At 39.7% G+C, this 13,221-nt stretch overlaps 2 protein-coding genes across 5 annotated transcripts in view; both read right to left on the minus strand.

The window, feature by feature from the left end:
- Positions 1 to 1,186: 1,186 nt before the first annotated feature.
- LOC311112065 (ly6/PLAUR domain-containing protein 1-like) lies at positions 1,187 to 9,604 on the minus strand (the record flags this gene model as incomplete). Its single annotated transcript, XM_084155045.1, has 3 exons — positions 1,187 to 1,422; positions 5,722 to 5,856; positions 9,556 to 9,604. 3 exons carry the CDS (start codon positions 9,602 to 9,604, stop codon positions 1,187 to 1,189), a joined length of 420 nt encoding a protein of 139 aa, XP_084011171.1.
- A 993-nt stretch (positions 9,605 to 10,597) lies between these two features.
- The window catches only part of LOC311112342 (nck-associated protein 5-like), a 162,404-nt gene continuing 159,780 nt past the window's right edge, over positions 10,598 to 13,221 (minus strand). For all 4 annotated transcript variants that reach the window (XM_084155406.1, XM_084155407.1, XM_084155408.1 and 1 more), the window contains one exon: positions 10,598 to 13,174. In XM_084155406.1, coding sequence (XP_084011532.1) covers positions 12,851 to 13,174 — 324 coding nt within the window. In that variant the 3' untranslated portion in view covers positions 10,598 to 12,850. The remainder of the gene's footprint in view (positions 13,175 to 13,221) is intronic.

The following is a 13,221-nucleotide window of genomic DNA, read 5'->3' on the forward strand; positions in this document are numbered from 1 at the left end:
GTAAATGACTACAGCTAATAACAGGTTATTGAATATGTTGATTTATATAATGTCTAAATTGATAAGTTTAAAAACAAATTTCCCTTTCAGCAATATTTGAAGTTTAAGAAAGTAATTGGGTATATACAGATGTAGGATCTTAATTTGATCACCCTGTTGTTGCAAGGAATTTCCTGCATGGCAGGAAAAGCAAACTTGTAGTGTAGTCAAGGTTTTTAAAGGCTTCTAAAGTTTGTAATTTCCACTTTAAAATGTCGGACTTGGTTTGCCCTAACTAAAGATGTATCAACCTTACAAAAATGTCCATTAATTATAATAAACACAATAATTCACATTTCTGTAGGATTATTTTCCTGCTGTGAGAAACTGGTCAAATCAAGATCACACATCTGTACTTACAAATGATATAAGACATGAGCTCCAGCATTTAGTACTTACTGTAACAAGAACTTGTACCAGTAGTAAATGATACAGACATCTCAGTATATCTCCAAAATCCCTACAACTCACTGCTCAATGTCCTCAGCTGTCAGTGCCATCTCTACACTAAGATCGATGATGAGTTAACACAATTCTCATAGCTAAACGGTTGCTGAGTACTCACTGACTATGGTCACGTCTGACTCCTAATCATTGGGAGTATTGATCTGAAGCGTTCGATCTTCCTATAAACAGGAGAATGTCGAAGTTGATGAGGTCAGTGCCCACTGCCCTCAATAGGGACCTTACGGAGTAAGCGAGGGGTGATTGGAGGGCAAGGGAAGGACGAAGAAGAAGGAGGAAATGGCAAGCATTCAGTTCTCAAAAACTCTAAACACCAGGATTATAAAAGGGGATCCTTCCAAAGAGTCTTAAGCTCTTGAGTATCCAATCTAAAGATGACGCTGTAGAGTCCACAGGAGGCTGCTGAGGGGAGAACGGTGCATAATAATGGCTGGAACGGAACAAATGGAATGCCATCAAACACCTGGAAACCATGTGTTTGATGTATTTGATACCATTGCACTCATTCTACCAACCTCCTGTGATAGTCTCTTATGTATAGGATTCCTCTCCAAAGACGACACTAGAGTCTGATGTAGCCTATAGACTACGTAGTGTAATGTATACTGTAGCCTATTTGTAGCCTCATAATACTCTAGTGTTATCTTCAGGTAGAGGACGGGACAAGTGGACGCCTCTAGGTCTATGTCAGAGAGAGGGAGACCAGCGTGAGGGAGACCAGCAGAAAAAGAAGGGAGGAAAATGAAGAGGTGGCGGCCGACGGAACCGGGCGGTTCTTCTTCCGTGGCCCATTGCAGAGCGGTGTGTTACAGCAGGAGATGCACACAGAGTTGATCCTTCCAGTGCAGAACTGCTGGTAGCCTGACGAGGATATGAGGCATGCCCCGGACGAGGCGCAGGACTTGCGGTAAAATATGCCTGAAGAGGGAGAGAGAGAAGCGGTCAGGGATAGTGCAAAGCTATACAGGAAGTCCAGGTCAAGCTATATGTGATATTGAGACCCTTGGTGAAACTGAGCCAAGTCTCATAGCAAACTGAGGTAGCACAAACACTGGGGAAGGGAGGGGTAAAAGTCCTTAAGCTTTCGTTTTTGTTTAGTTTTTCATGAATGTTTGACGTTACAGTGCCTTCAGAAAGTATTCAGACCCCTTGACTTTTCCACATTTTGTTATGTTACAGCCTTATTCTAAAATTGATTTTTTTTTTTTATCCTCATCAATCTACACACAATACCCCATAATGACAAAGTGAAAACAGGTTTTTAGAAATTTTGGCAAATGTATTAAAAATAAACAGAAATGCCTTGTTTACATAAGTATTCAGACACTTTGCTATGAGACTCAAAATTCAGCTCAGGTGCATCCTGTTTCCATTGATCATCCTTGAGATGTTTCTACAACTTGATTGGAGTCCACCTGTGCTAAATTCAATTGATTGGACATGATTTGGAAAGGCACACACCTGTCTATACAAGGTCCCACAGTTGACAGTGCATGTCAGAGCAAAAACCAAGCCATGAGGTCAAAGGAATTGTCTGTAGAGCTCCGAGACAGTATTGTGTCGAGGCACAGATCTGGGGAAGGGTACGGTGTCCCGTATACGGGACAGTTGAGCTAATGTGCGCTAATGTGATTAGCATGACTGTTGTAAGTAAAAGCAAACTTTACAGGACATAGACATGTCTTATATGGGCAGAAAGCTTAAATTCTTGTTAATCTAACTGCACTGTCCAATTTACAGTAGCTATTACAGTGAAAAAATGCCATGCTATTGTTTAAGGAGAGTGCACAACAACTTATCACGGCAACTGGTTTGATACATTCACCTCTGAAGGTAAATAATGTACTTACATTCAGTAATCTTGCTCTGATTTGTCATCCTGAGGGTCCCAGAGATAAAATGTAGCATAGTTTTGTTTGATAAAATCCATTTTTATATTCAAATGTAGGAACTGGGTTCTACAGTTTGAACCCCTGCTGTCTCTGGCTCCACACCCACCCCACCCGGCCATCTAGATGTGTGAAAGTTAGTGTATAAGATAATGATCCATCATATATGACATTCCTGGGAGTGTGTAAACGTACATTTTGTATTACCATATCATTTTTGTATGTTCTCTATAGTTATGTACTTGAAAATGTATGAAATGACCAATTTGGCACATTTGGGCAGACTTGATATAAAGTAGTCGAGTATTGCAATGCTTCACTGGATCAATCTGAAACTTTGCACACACACTGCTGCCATCTAGTGGCCAAAATCTAAATTGTGCCTAAACTGCAATATTATATTGTGGCCTTTATCTTGCATTTCAAAGATGATGGAACAAAAAAAAAAAAAAAACACATGTTTTTTTGTTTGTATTATCTTTTACCAGATCTATTGTGTTATATTATCCTACATTAATTTCACATTTCAACAAACTTCAAAGTGTTTCCTTTTAAATGGTATCAAGAATATGCATATCCTTGCTTCAGGTCCTGCAAGTTAGATTTGGGTATGTCATTTTAGGCGAAAATTGAAAAAAAGGGTCCGATCCTTAAGAGGTTAACAGGACTTTATCCTGATCAATACTGGAGTGGTTCATATTACTGGGAGGTGGTCCTCTAAGTGCCTAGAACCTATATAGAGCCATTATAACAAATAAAACATTGAGAATGTCACCTCGACAAAGAATATAATGCTCTCAAACTATGGAACAATTGCAACAAAACTATGCTTTGATTTATATGGTGATGAGAGAATGCACATGAATAATATTAATAATATGCCATTTAGCAGACACTTTTATCCAAAGCGACTTACAGTCATGTGTGCATGCATTTTTACTTATGGGTGGTCCCGGGGATCGAACGCACTACCCTGGCGTTACAAGCGCCATGCTCTACCAATTGAGCTACAGAGGACCACAATAAGAGTGTGTTGATTTCATGGATAGACACTGGGCTTTTGGATACAAACAAATCCAAGGTGACCCTGGACATGTGACTCAAGCTCCACTGAATCTATAAGCATTAGTACTTGTTATAAGCATATATGGATGCTTATCATGTCTTAATACAAGGTTTATGTGTTCTCTGCTGAAATTTGTCAACAGACTGCAAAGAACTGTTATTATGATGAGAAGAGGTTCATAAGTGCCTACGACAAGTCTTACATTGCATTATAACTGTGGCATAATGCGTTATACCTGTCGACGTTAAGTAAAGTGTTACCAAAAGTTCTAATTAAGGCGTAGAGAGGAAATAGATGAAAGAGGTTGATGAAAGGGAGGAAGAGTCACGTTAAAAGTTCAATCAAACTTTACTGCTCTACTTTACTTGTCTTTCTCTTGAAATAATGACAGATGAGCTGTTAGACAGAGTGGCAATTTGTAAATGCAATACAATATTCTTGTTTCGTCTCAAAGACGTCAGACAAGCCTTCAAGACAAAAGTAGACAATTGCAGTCTGCATCAGCCCCTGATTACTGCTATAAAGTTTGACAGAACTAACAATACAACTTTAGCTTAATCAACCCTCTTCTTTGTTCCATACTACATCACTAGGCACATTTAGAACTGACAGTCTATCAAACCAAGTCCCCAAACCTTTGTTGGGGGGAGGAATGGGTAGAGAACAAATCACGTGCAAAAGCCAACTTTCCCTGAGGATTATGTTACAGATGTCTTCATATATCATAAACACATTATGCAAGTGTTTCCTTCCACCGATAATGTTGGGGTAATTCGCAAATTCATTATTTGTGATAAATTGTGGTTGCTGCATATAAAGATAATTAGTTAGGATCCTGGTCTCAGGCTGACATTATATGAAATGATATAATTAAGGAACACATTCATTACCCAACATTGCTAGAAGGTTTTATGATAGAATACAAGTTTTTCAGTTTATCTGCTTACAGGAGCACATAAGAATCCCTTTGCCAACATCGCATTTGAATCAAATGACTCAGAAAACCTTTCTGGAGAGTGCAGAGACTGGCAAAGATTTGTGAATATACTGTAAGCATGTGCATTTCACACAAAAGTGAATCCTTATCTCAAGGTTATTCAAACCATTACACAACATTACATATAGTGTACATTTGTTAATGACATTATTGCCATAGAGCATTGCCTTTGAGTGATGAAGCTTGTCAACCATCATGTTCAGAAACATAGTTTGGGCATAAAGCACTCGCTAAAGACAATCTAGCTATGGAGTTCTTGGTAAATTTTTGGAATACTCTTGTAATTGGAAGTATACATTTGATCACAAGTGACAACTGTACATGTAATAACATTGGATGTGGTAGGATCAACAGGCCTAGTGTATTTGAAGGGTGTTCTCTCATTAAGCAATAAGGCATGAAGTAGTGTGATATATGGCCAATATACCACTGCTAAGGGCTGTTCTTTGGCACGACGCAACGGGGAGTGCCTGGATACAGCCCTTAGCCATGGTATATTGGCCATATACCACAAACACCCGAGGTGCCTTATTGCTATTATAAACTGGTTAACAATGTAATTAGAGCAGTAAAAAATAAATGTTTTGACATACTCGTGGTACACGGTCTGATATACCACAGCTGTCAGCCAATCAGCATTCAGGGTTCGAACCACCCGGTTTATAATAAATAAATAATGCATGGATCAACTGAGCACAGCAGCCAGCAACCAAGGTAACCACCCTTTGGGATAATCCCATTAAAAGAATATGAGCCATAATCCATGAATTAACTATGGTAATGGCCTCTTGATCTATGGAGATTCTTTGATAGGTCCCAATTGATGTAGTGGGCATACGTATAGGCCTAGTTTATGATCTCATTTGTTGGAGACCCTATAGATCAGTTCCACTGAATTCAGAGGTAGAGAGGAAGTACATGAAAGAGGAAAATATACCTTATCTAGTTCACATGTTAAAAGTGGCACAGTCCGGTGTGGCTTGGTTTTACATGGCATAGTAGGTGTCAGAGAAGGCAGAGTGGCCTGGGGTGGCCTGGGGTGGTCTAGCTGCAGAACACATTTATATTGTGTCGGCGTGGGTTCGAATCCGGCCCACAACCTTCCTGTCTCGCTCTCACTAGTCTCTCTGGTCAGACTCAAGCTCACACTCTGCTGTGGCGGAGATACAGTGGCTGTGAGAAGGGACTACTCTCTCACTATCTCTATCCTATAAAGAACAAAGTATGAAAGGAATGGAACTGCCCAGGAGACGCTGTTTTCTTACCATCCTCCTTCACCAGCACCTCCTTCTGACACATGTCCTGCACGTTGACAGTGCAGTTGACGATGAACTCTGCCGTGGAGCATTCATCGTTTTTCACCTCCTCACACTGGTAACACTGGATCTGGAGAGCATAACCTGTACAAGAGAGACAGGAAGAACCACAAGGGTTAAAAAAAAAGCCCACAAGAACAGTTCACTAGTATCTGGCATATAGTCATCTCATTAGTCTATGAATGATGTTCAAGAGAGACTACAGGCACATTTTTTCAAATTTGTTTAGCTGTGCTTGATTGAGCTTGCCTGGCACAATGGAACCAATGGAGTGCAAAGCAACTCTGCCCAACTGGCACTGCAGGCAGGCTCGATCAAAATTCAGAAAGTATTTAAAAGATTAGGCCTAAAATCTTATTTGAAAGATTTTTAAATTGTATTTTGTGCACCCAGGTCTGCAGTTCAGTCATTAGTATTATCCCTTGTTCATGTGGGGCCTTTCAGCCCCACATATTCATTTTACATATTCATTTTACCAGAGCGACTTACAGTTAGTGAATACATATTTTTTTATACTGGCCCCCCGTGGGAATCGAACCCACAACCCTGGCATTGCAAACACCATGCTCTATCAACTGAGCTACATCCCTGCTGGCCATTCCCTCGCCTACCCTGAACGACGCTGGGCCAATTGTGCGCCGCCCATGAGTCTCCCGGTCGCGGCCGGCTGCGACAGAGCCTGGATTTCTAGTGGCACAGTTAGCACTGCGATGCAGTGCCTTAGACCACTGCGCCACTCAGGAGACATATATTCCTCCCAGCTAATCAACAATAAGTGTTTTCGTGATCTATTGCCATTACCACAGACCAGGAACTGTATCCTCGAGGAGAGACAAATTCATCTTTGAAATGAAAAAGTCTCTTTGTTGGCATTTTGAAAGTCAACTTGGTCCATATTTGCAATGATCAGAGGACAAGGGGTGGACTGAAAAAAAGACTGGATCTCCTCGATGAATAACAAACATGAAGATTATCTCAAAGAGCATTTCATGTGGGAGAGACGATGTTGATGCTATCCTTACACATGTGGACATGTTACAAATATCAGACAATATAAATTTGAGCTAATATAATAACATTTCTGTACCACACCACAGAAAGCACTGATGAGTCACACAAAACACATACTTCTCTGACTACATACACATTTGTCGTGACAACGAAGAAACACAGCAGAGAGGAGTTGTTTAATGCACAAACAGATCTGGAGTCAGGATAAAGGGATTTTGACCGACAATAATGAACAAATATGTTTCAACAATATAAATCCATACTCTCACTTATTTGCCAACTAAACTTAATACAGTGCCCTCAGACACAATTGTGTGTGGAAGCTGGGCATATCTGTGCAGGGAAAAAGGCCATTCAACTTTACCCACTAAAATAATAATTGCCATTCTGACTTTTATAGTTGAAAACAATTAAGCTAGAGTGTTGCAAACAAAGTGCTTTATCCACACACTCAATGAAGCTGTTGCTCCAGCACTGACTTAAAATTAGATTAATTTATTTAGCAGATGCTCTTATCCAGAGCGACTTACAGTTAGTGAGTGCATACATTATTTATTTATTTTTTCATACTGGCCCCCCGTGGGAATCAAACCCACATGCTCTACCAACTGAGCTACATCCCTGCCGGCCATTCCCTCTCCTACCCTGGACCAATTGTGCGCCGCCCCATGGGTCTCCCGGTCGCGGCCGGCAACGACAGAGCCTGGATTTGAACCAGGATCTCTAGTAGCACAGCTAGCACTGCGATGCAGTGCCTTAGACCACTGCGCCACAATTCCATTGTCACTTGACTGATTGGAATTAAATGGAAATTAACAAAGAATGACAGATGGTTGGCTATTCATCCAAAATTGTTTCACAGGGAGGAAAAATCGTAATAATTTAATCGAGGATACCGGATGGATAGCAAAATCTGATTCAGGGTATGGAGTTTTGCAGAAACATGCATGACTGTGCTATGTTAAACAACAATTCAAAATGTTCTCAGGCGCCACAGTTTCAGGTCATTTGTTCTCCGTGACAGATATTACTGTGTTCTAATTATTGAAATGGCGACAGTCATTCATCTCCCAGTCTGAGAGCGCCATCAAGCACAAATTCAATTGAAAAGGATCCAAAACAAAGATCTGAGTGTAATTAATTTATAAAGATAAATGCTTCAAAACTCCATCCATCAACCGAGCAATAGAGTCTCATAAAGTGCCTAAACACATCATAGACTGTACTGTATTTGTCCTCTATAAACCACATATGTACATAACATTTAGCCAAGCATATAGTTATGTACATACTGTCTATACGGTTCATATTGTTCCTCTATACCCTTTTCACTGAGGTAAAAACATCATCAAATTATTTAGATGTAATTTCTGCTAACAATGAACATGATGTTTAAGGAGTGGGCACGTGAACCAAATCCAGCACATCCAACGCAGAACAGACAGAACATTTGTATGTTATTTACCACAGAGGCATTTTTGGTGAGATCAAGTTCTTACATGCCACTGTTCATCTACCCATATATTCATGTGCAAGGGGTTCTACTGGAAATATGGACTGGAAAAGCTCTCAGCTTCTGATTGTTATATCATTCTGATGATATGATCAGTGGATGTATGTTGGAATGAGAATGTGGACTGCTCCATTGACATAGATTATCATTGTCATTTTACCTGATCCCTTTTTAACAACTACATTTACCACGGTTTGTATACATTATAACCATATCATTGCTATAAGGTGACCCATGTGGATTGAGAATTCAGTTTATTTGCCTTCATCTATCTTAAATTGTATATTTTCCTTCCACCGTCATCTGAAGAGAGACAGGGTTGTTATTCTCTGCATATTTATTGATATTAATATTCATCACAGGTGTGCATGGAGTGATAGATCAGCTCATTTAACACCCACTAAAAAATGTTTTTTTTTAGTTTATTACAGTCACCTGAGCTGACAACTGTTGATCAATCATGTTCCTTATCATTTGAGCTTGATGGAATGCCTACACCTGTAAAATAAAATGTTGAATTGCATTTGTGTTGTCAATTATAGAGCTATTAATTAGCTATTGATAATGAGTGGCCTACACATTTCCCTCTGCTTTATAAAATGAGTGAATACATTCTTCACCTGTAATGGTGTCTAGTCATGTTTAATAGCAATTAATCTGAATACTTAATAGCCTAATTAGCATGCCATGTAGGGCAATTGTAAGAGCAGAAAGATGCTCCAAATATGGAATAATGTTCAATGTTTCAGAATGTCACGATCTATTATTTAGCATTTACATTTTTAAACAATATTATTAAATTGAAGCAAAGATATGGAAAATAATAGCCTAAATCACATTTTGAAAAGATATGCCTTTGCAGAGGTGACATGCGCAATGGTTTTACAGATGCAATTATGACCTAAGGTGATATATTTTCTGTAGCTGGAGCGCAGGTGTGTCATTAAAAATGTAAAATCCAAGAATCTGTTTCACAATTTCTTATTCCAAGACAGTTATACATGCATTTAACAAGATTATTTGATCCGCACCGGTAACCTCCTGCGCGCCTCACTGTTAGCATTACTAGACCTCTCCTGGATTTATGAAAACGATTTAATTGTTTTCATCCGACAAAAACAGCTCCCCAAATCATTTAACCATAATCCAAACTTGAATTAGATTGGAATACCTGGAAACGTTGACACCACTCTCAGCAACAGAATACAACGCAGCTAGCCAACACATGTAAGATTACACAGTCCCCAAAGTTTGCATACCTGTTTTGAGGAAAATTCCAAGCAAAGTTGCATAAATTAGAAGCAACATCCTCTCCCAAATGACACTTTAGAGGAACACATCAGACCAGGTGAACTTAAAACGAAAGCAAAACCCTTAGATGGATCCGTGGCATCAATGTGTGAGAGCACATTATGCTGCGAGGAATGTAATGCTCAGCACAGGACGAGGGCGAGCTCTGCGGTTCGAGAGACTACGTTGAGGAATTCCAGTGAAATTGGATTAGGATAAATCATAAAACGTACCACGTGATGAAAGCTCGCCATATGGAAGCAATTCATCAGTCACTCATATCCTACACACGCAGATCCGTGACTGTTAATTGCGTCCAAATATGAAATGGTCACTTTTGGATAGGCTATTTGGTATGGAGTGCACCGTTGGCAGGCATGCAAATTTAACCAGATTTAGAAAGGCTACTATTCATTAAATACATTTGTTGAGATCATTTTATGGTTCAAGTGTATCTGTATGGATAGTGTATGTTTAAGTTAGGGGGGGATGGGGGGGGGGGGGGGGGGGGGGGGGATTTTAGAGAGAGCGAGAGAGAATGTTTGGAAATCACTCTTGGGTGGCTGAATTAATTACTTTTATTTATAGTCACATAATTACCCATCAAGAGACTCTAATTGTTATAAATCCCCCTGCTTTATAAGCACTGTCTCAGAGAGTAAAGCTCAGTGGACACAGGCTATAGGTTTAACACGTTTTGTAGTTGAAGGATATGACATGAGCTTTATGGCAAGCATTTGAAGACAGGACTTGGCTCAAACCTTCCCTTGCCATTATTAACAATTCCCTGCGGTAGACTACTTACAGATATTTCAGGTACACATTTATGAGCGCAATGGCAAAGATCAGTGAAGATCTCACTGTTCCTTATGACTATGGTACCTTACATTTGACTACAGTATATGATACTGAACGCACACGTGTATGACTTCACGCACGCACGCACACGCACACGCACACACACGCACGCACACGTCAACCTCAAACAGTTACGGAAGCGGCACCAAATTTGAAATAGGAAATTATTTCTTTTTATTTGTATAGGAAATTATTACATAAAATATAGCATCACAAGTCTAATGTAACAGCCAAAATTGCACACGTAATTACCAAAGTAACACTGCTGGTAACAGGTTCTCTTACAAAGGAACAATCAAGGAGAGAAGATGTGAAGTAGGACAATTAAACACTACTATACAGTTCGATGTACAAAAAGTGGGATATAAATACTTGTCAGCTAGAAAAATACAGATTATGGTCTTAGCAAGACTCCTTACATATTATTAACAGTTTCATGGAAAAAAAAATCAAACATTGAAACGTACAGTCTGTTTTTGATTAGCACCAGAATCAAATTACACACGTTTGGCATGATGATTTATTCCTACTACGTTTCAAATGTGTTTTGGATAAAGTGATAAAAGGTAGCAGTAGTAGCTTTTATTCGACAAAAGAAAACATTTTGTATCGACAAAACCTACAGGAAGTCACAAAACGAGGACATTTTCGAGAAAAGTTGAGCTGTTTTCAATCAGTAGACTTATAGACAAGCTTGAATGATTGGCAAACACAACAAAATGATTTACATTTAAAATTGCATATACCAGTCAGCAATGCTCATTCTGATATTAACTTAATAGCAGTTTTTAACACAGAGACAACATATACAAAAAAAAAGAGTGTTTTATGATGCTACAAGAGACCCAATTTCAACAGTTATGTTATCCTGCAGTTCATGAAGCTTTTACTTTTTTTAAATGACAGTATTTTCCATGAGTTGTAACCTTATATTCAAGGTAACTAGGTATAAGCGTTGCATTTTCCCTGAGCTACTAGCATAGACCTTGCTCCGCAAATGTGTTATTGAAGCCAGCAGAAGTGTCTGATTCATAAGTACCATTCAGACACTAATTCAGTTCTATGTTTACATCAAATACTGAGTGACCCAAAGACAATGGTGATGGCACAGTAATTGCTTAAAGGGATACTTCAGGATTTATTAAACTTGAATTTGTGGATACCATTTTTATGTGTCTGCGTGCAGTTTGAAGGAAGTTGCTAAATAGTGTTAGCATAATGACTGGAAGTCTATGGTAACTGCTAGCATGCTAGTAGATACCATACACTTCCAGTCATTGCGCTAATGCTAGTTAGCATTGGCTCGCAAAACTAACTCTAACTTCCTTCATACTGGATGCAGAGACATAATAATGGCATTCATGAGTCCATCTGACTCGGGAAAATGATAAAGGGCTTTGTTGCCAAAATCCCGAACTATCCCTTTAAGCTACTACACATCAGTTGAAGTTCAGCTTGACAGTTTTGACTTGCTGGTAGAAATGATTGATCATGTATTCCTAATTTATAATACAATTCAAAGTCAATACTGACTCCAGTACATTCAATATGCAGGATATTATTCATTAAGATTCCACAGTACTGGTGGTTCAATTAAATGTGCACATGCATGTATTTAGGTCACTTAATATAAAGTATAAATCACACCACTTTAAAAATAAAATACAATATTTGTTCTTGTATTTGTTCTAATGTGTGTGTGTCACATTTTCGTTCACCATGCAACTTTCAAGATACCACAGCAGTCTGGAAATCGTACACGTTTGAGCCAATGGCTTTAGGGGCTGTGATTGTATGGTATGGGTTGCAGTGTATTGCATGATGGGAGTTGTGGTGTGTAGACCTGCCATTGTGGCATACAACACTGTGGCAGTAAAACATTGCTCCAATTCAAACTTGAGAAATAATGATCAGTGAGAAAACCGTCTATCCACATCCACATCCAACAACCATAATTGTTTTTTTTCACATTTGATGATTCCTAAGGTATTGCTTCACACTACTAGGCATCATCAGTTGCTCCTGATGATATTTCTGATTGGTTTGTTTTGGTGGTATTTACTCTAGTTTTGTCTTCAAGTTGAATTTCACTTTTTAAATTCCTTAAAAACTTTGTACAGTATTTGTTACAGTGCAATGATAAAAAACATTCCCCCTTCGGGAAAAAATATATAATGCAAGAAGACTATTTCTAATATTGCTTTCCACACCTTGAACGGTGGTACTGTTGTAGCCTATAGTTTAATTGTCCAGGTCAGAGGTCATGCATACTGTACAGTCTGGGTTCACGTCCTTATCTTATGACATCACCTATGACATCACTTCCTTCCTTATGACCTAAGTGCTTCGGTTGGTGGGAGTAGCAGAGGACTCCACAGAATCGTCCCCGGCCTCCACTTTCTTACTCTACACATTGTTGGAGCCTTGACTGGTGCACGAGGAGAAGCTGTCGTAAAGCGAATCACTGAGAGAACCCACACGCTCCGCCCCGGGCTTGTTGGAGCCGTAGCTGGACGACGAGGGCTCGTTGTCAGCCCTGCTGCAGCAGTCCTCCTCTCTCTCTCCTGCGGAACAGGAGCAGTCACCGCTACTTGGCCTTTGCTCTGTCTCCGGGTACAGCCCCAGCCCACTGCTGTTCAGCTTGTTCAGGGACTCCAAGGACACGTCTCTAGAGCCGGCCTGGACCACTCCGCCGCAGCCGCCTGTCGTCATGTCCACTTGATTCCCTTTCTACAGCAAAAACAAGACAAACAAGAGAGGAGAAAATGAGATGAGGG

The sequence above is a fragment of the Coregonus lavaretus genome (genome assembly GCF_964263955.1).
Source record: "Coregonus lavaretus genome assembly, chromosome: 38".
NCBI classification, from domain to species: domain Eukaryota; kingdom Metazoa; phylum Chordata; class Actinopteri; order Salmoniformes; family Salmonidae; genus Coregonus; species Coregonus lavaretus.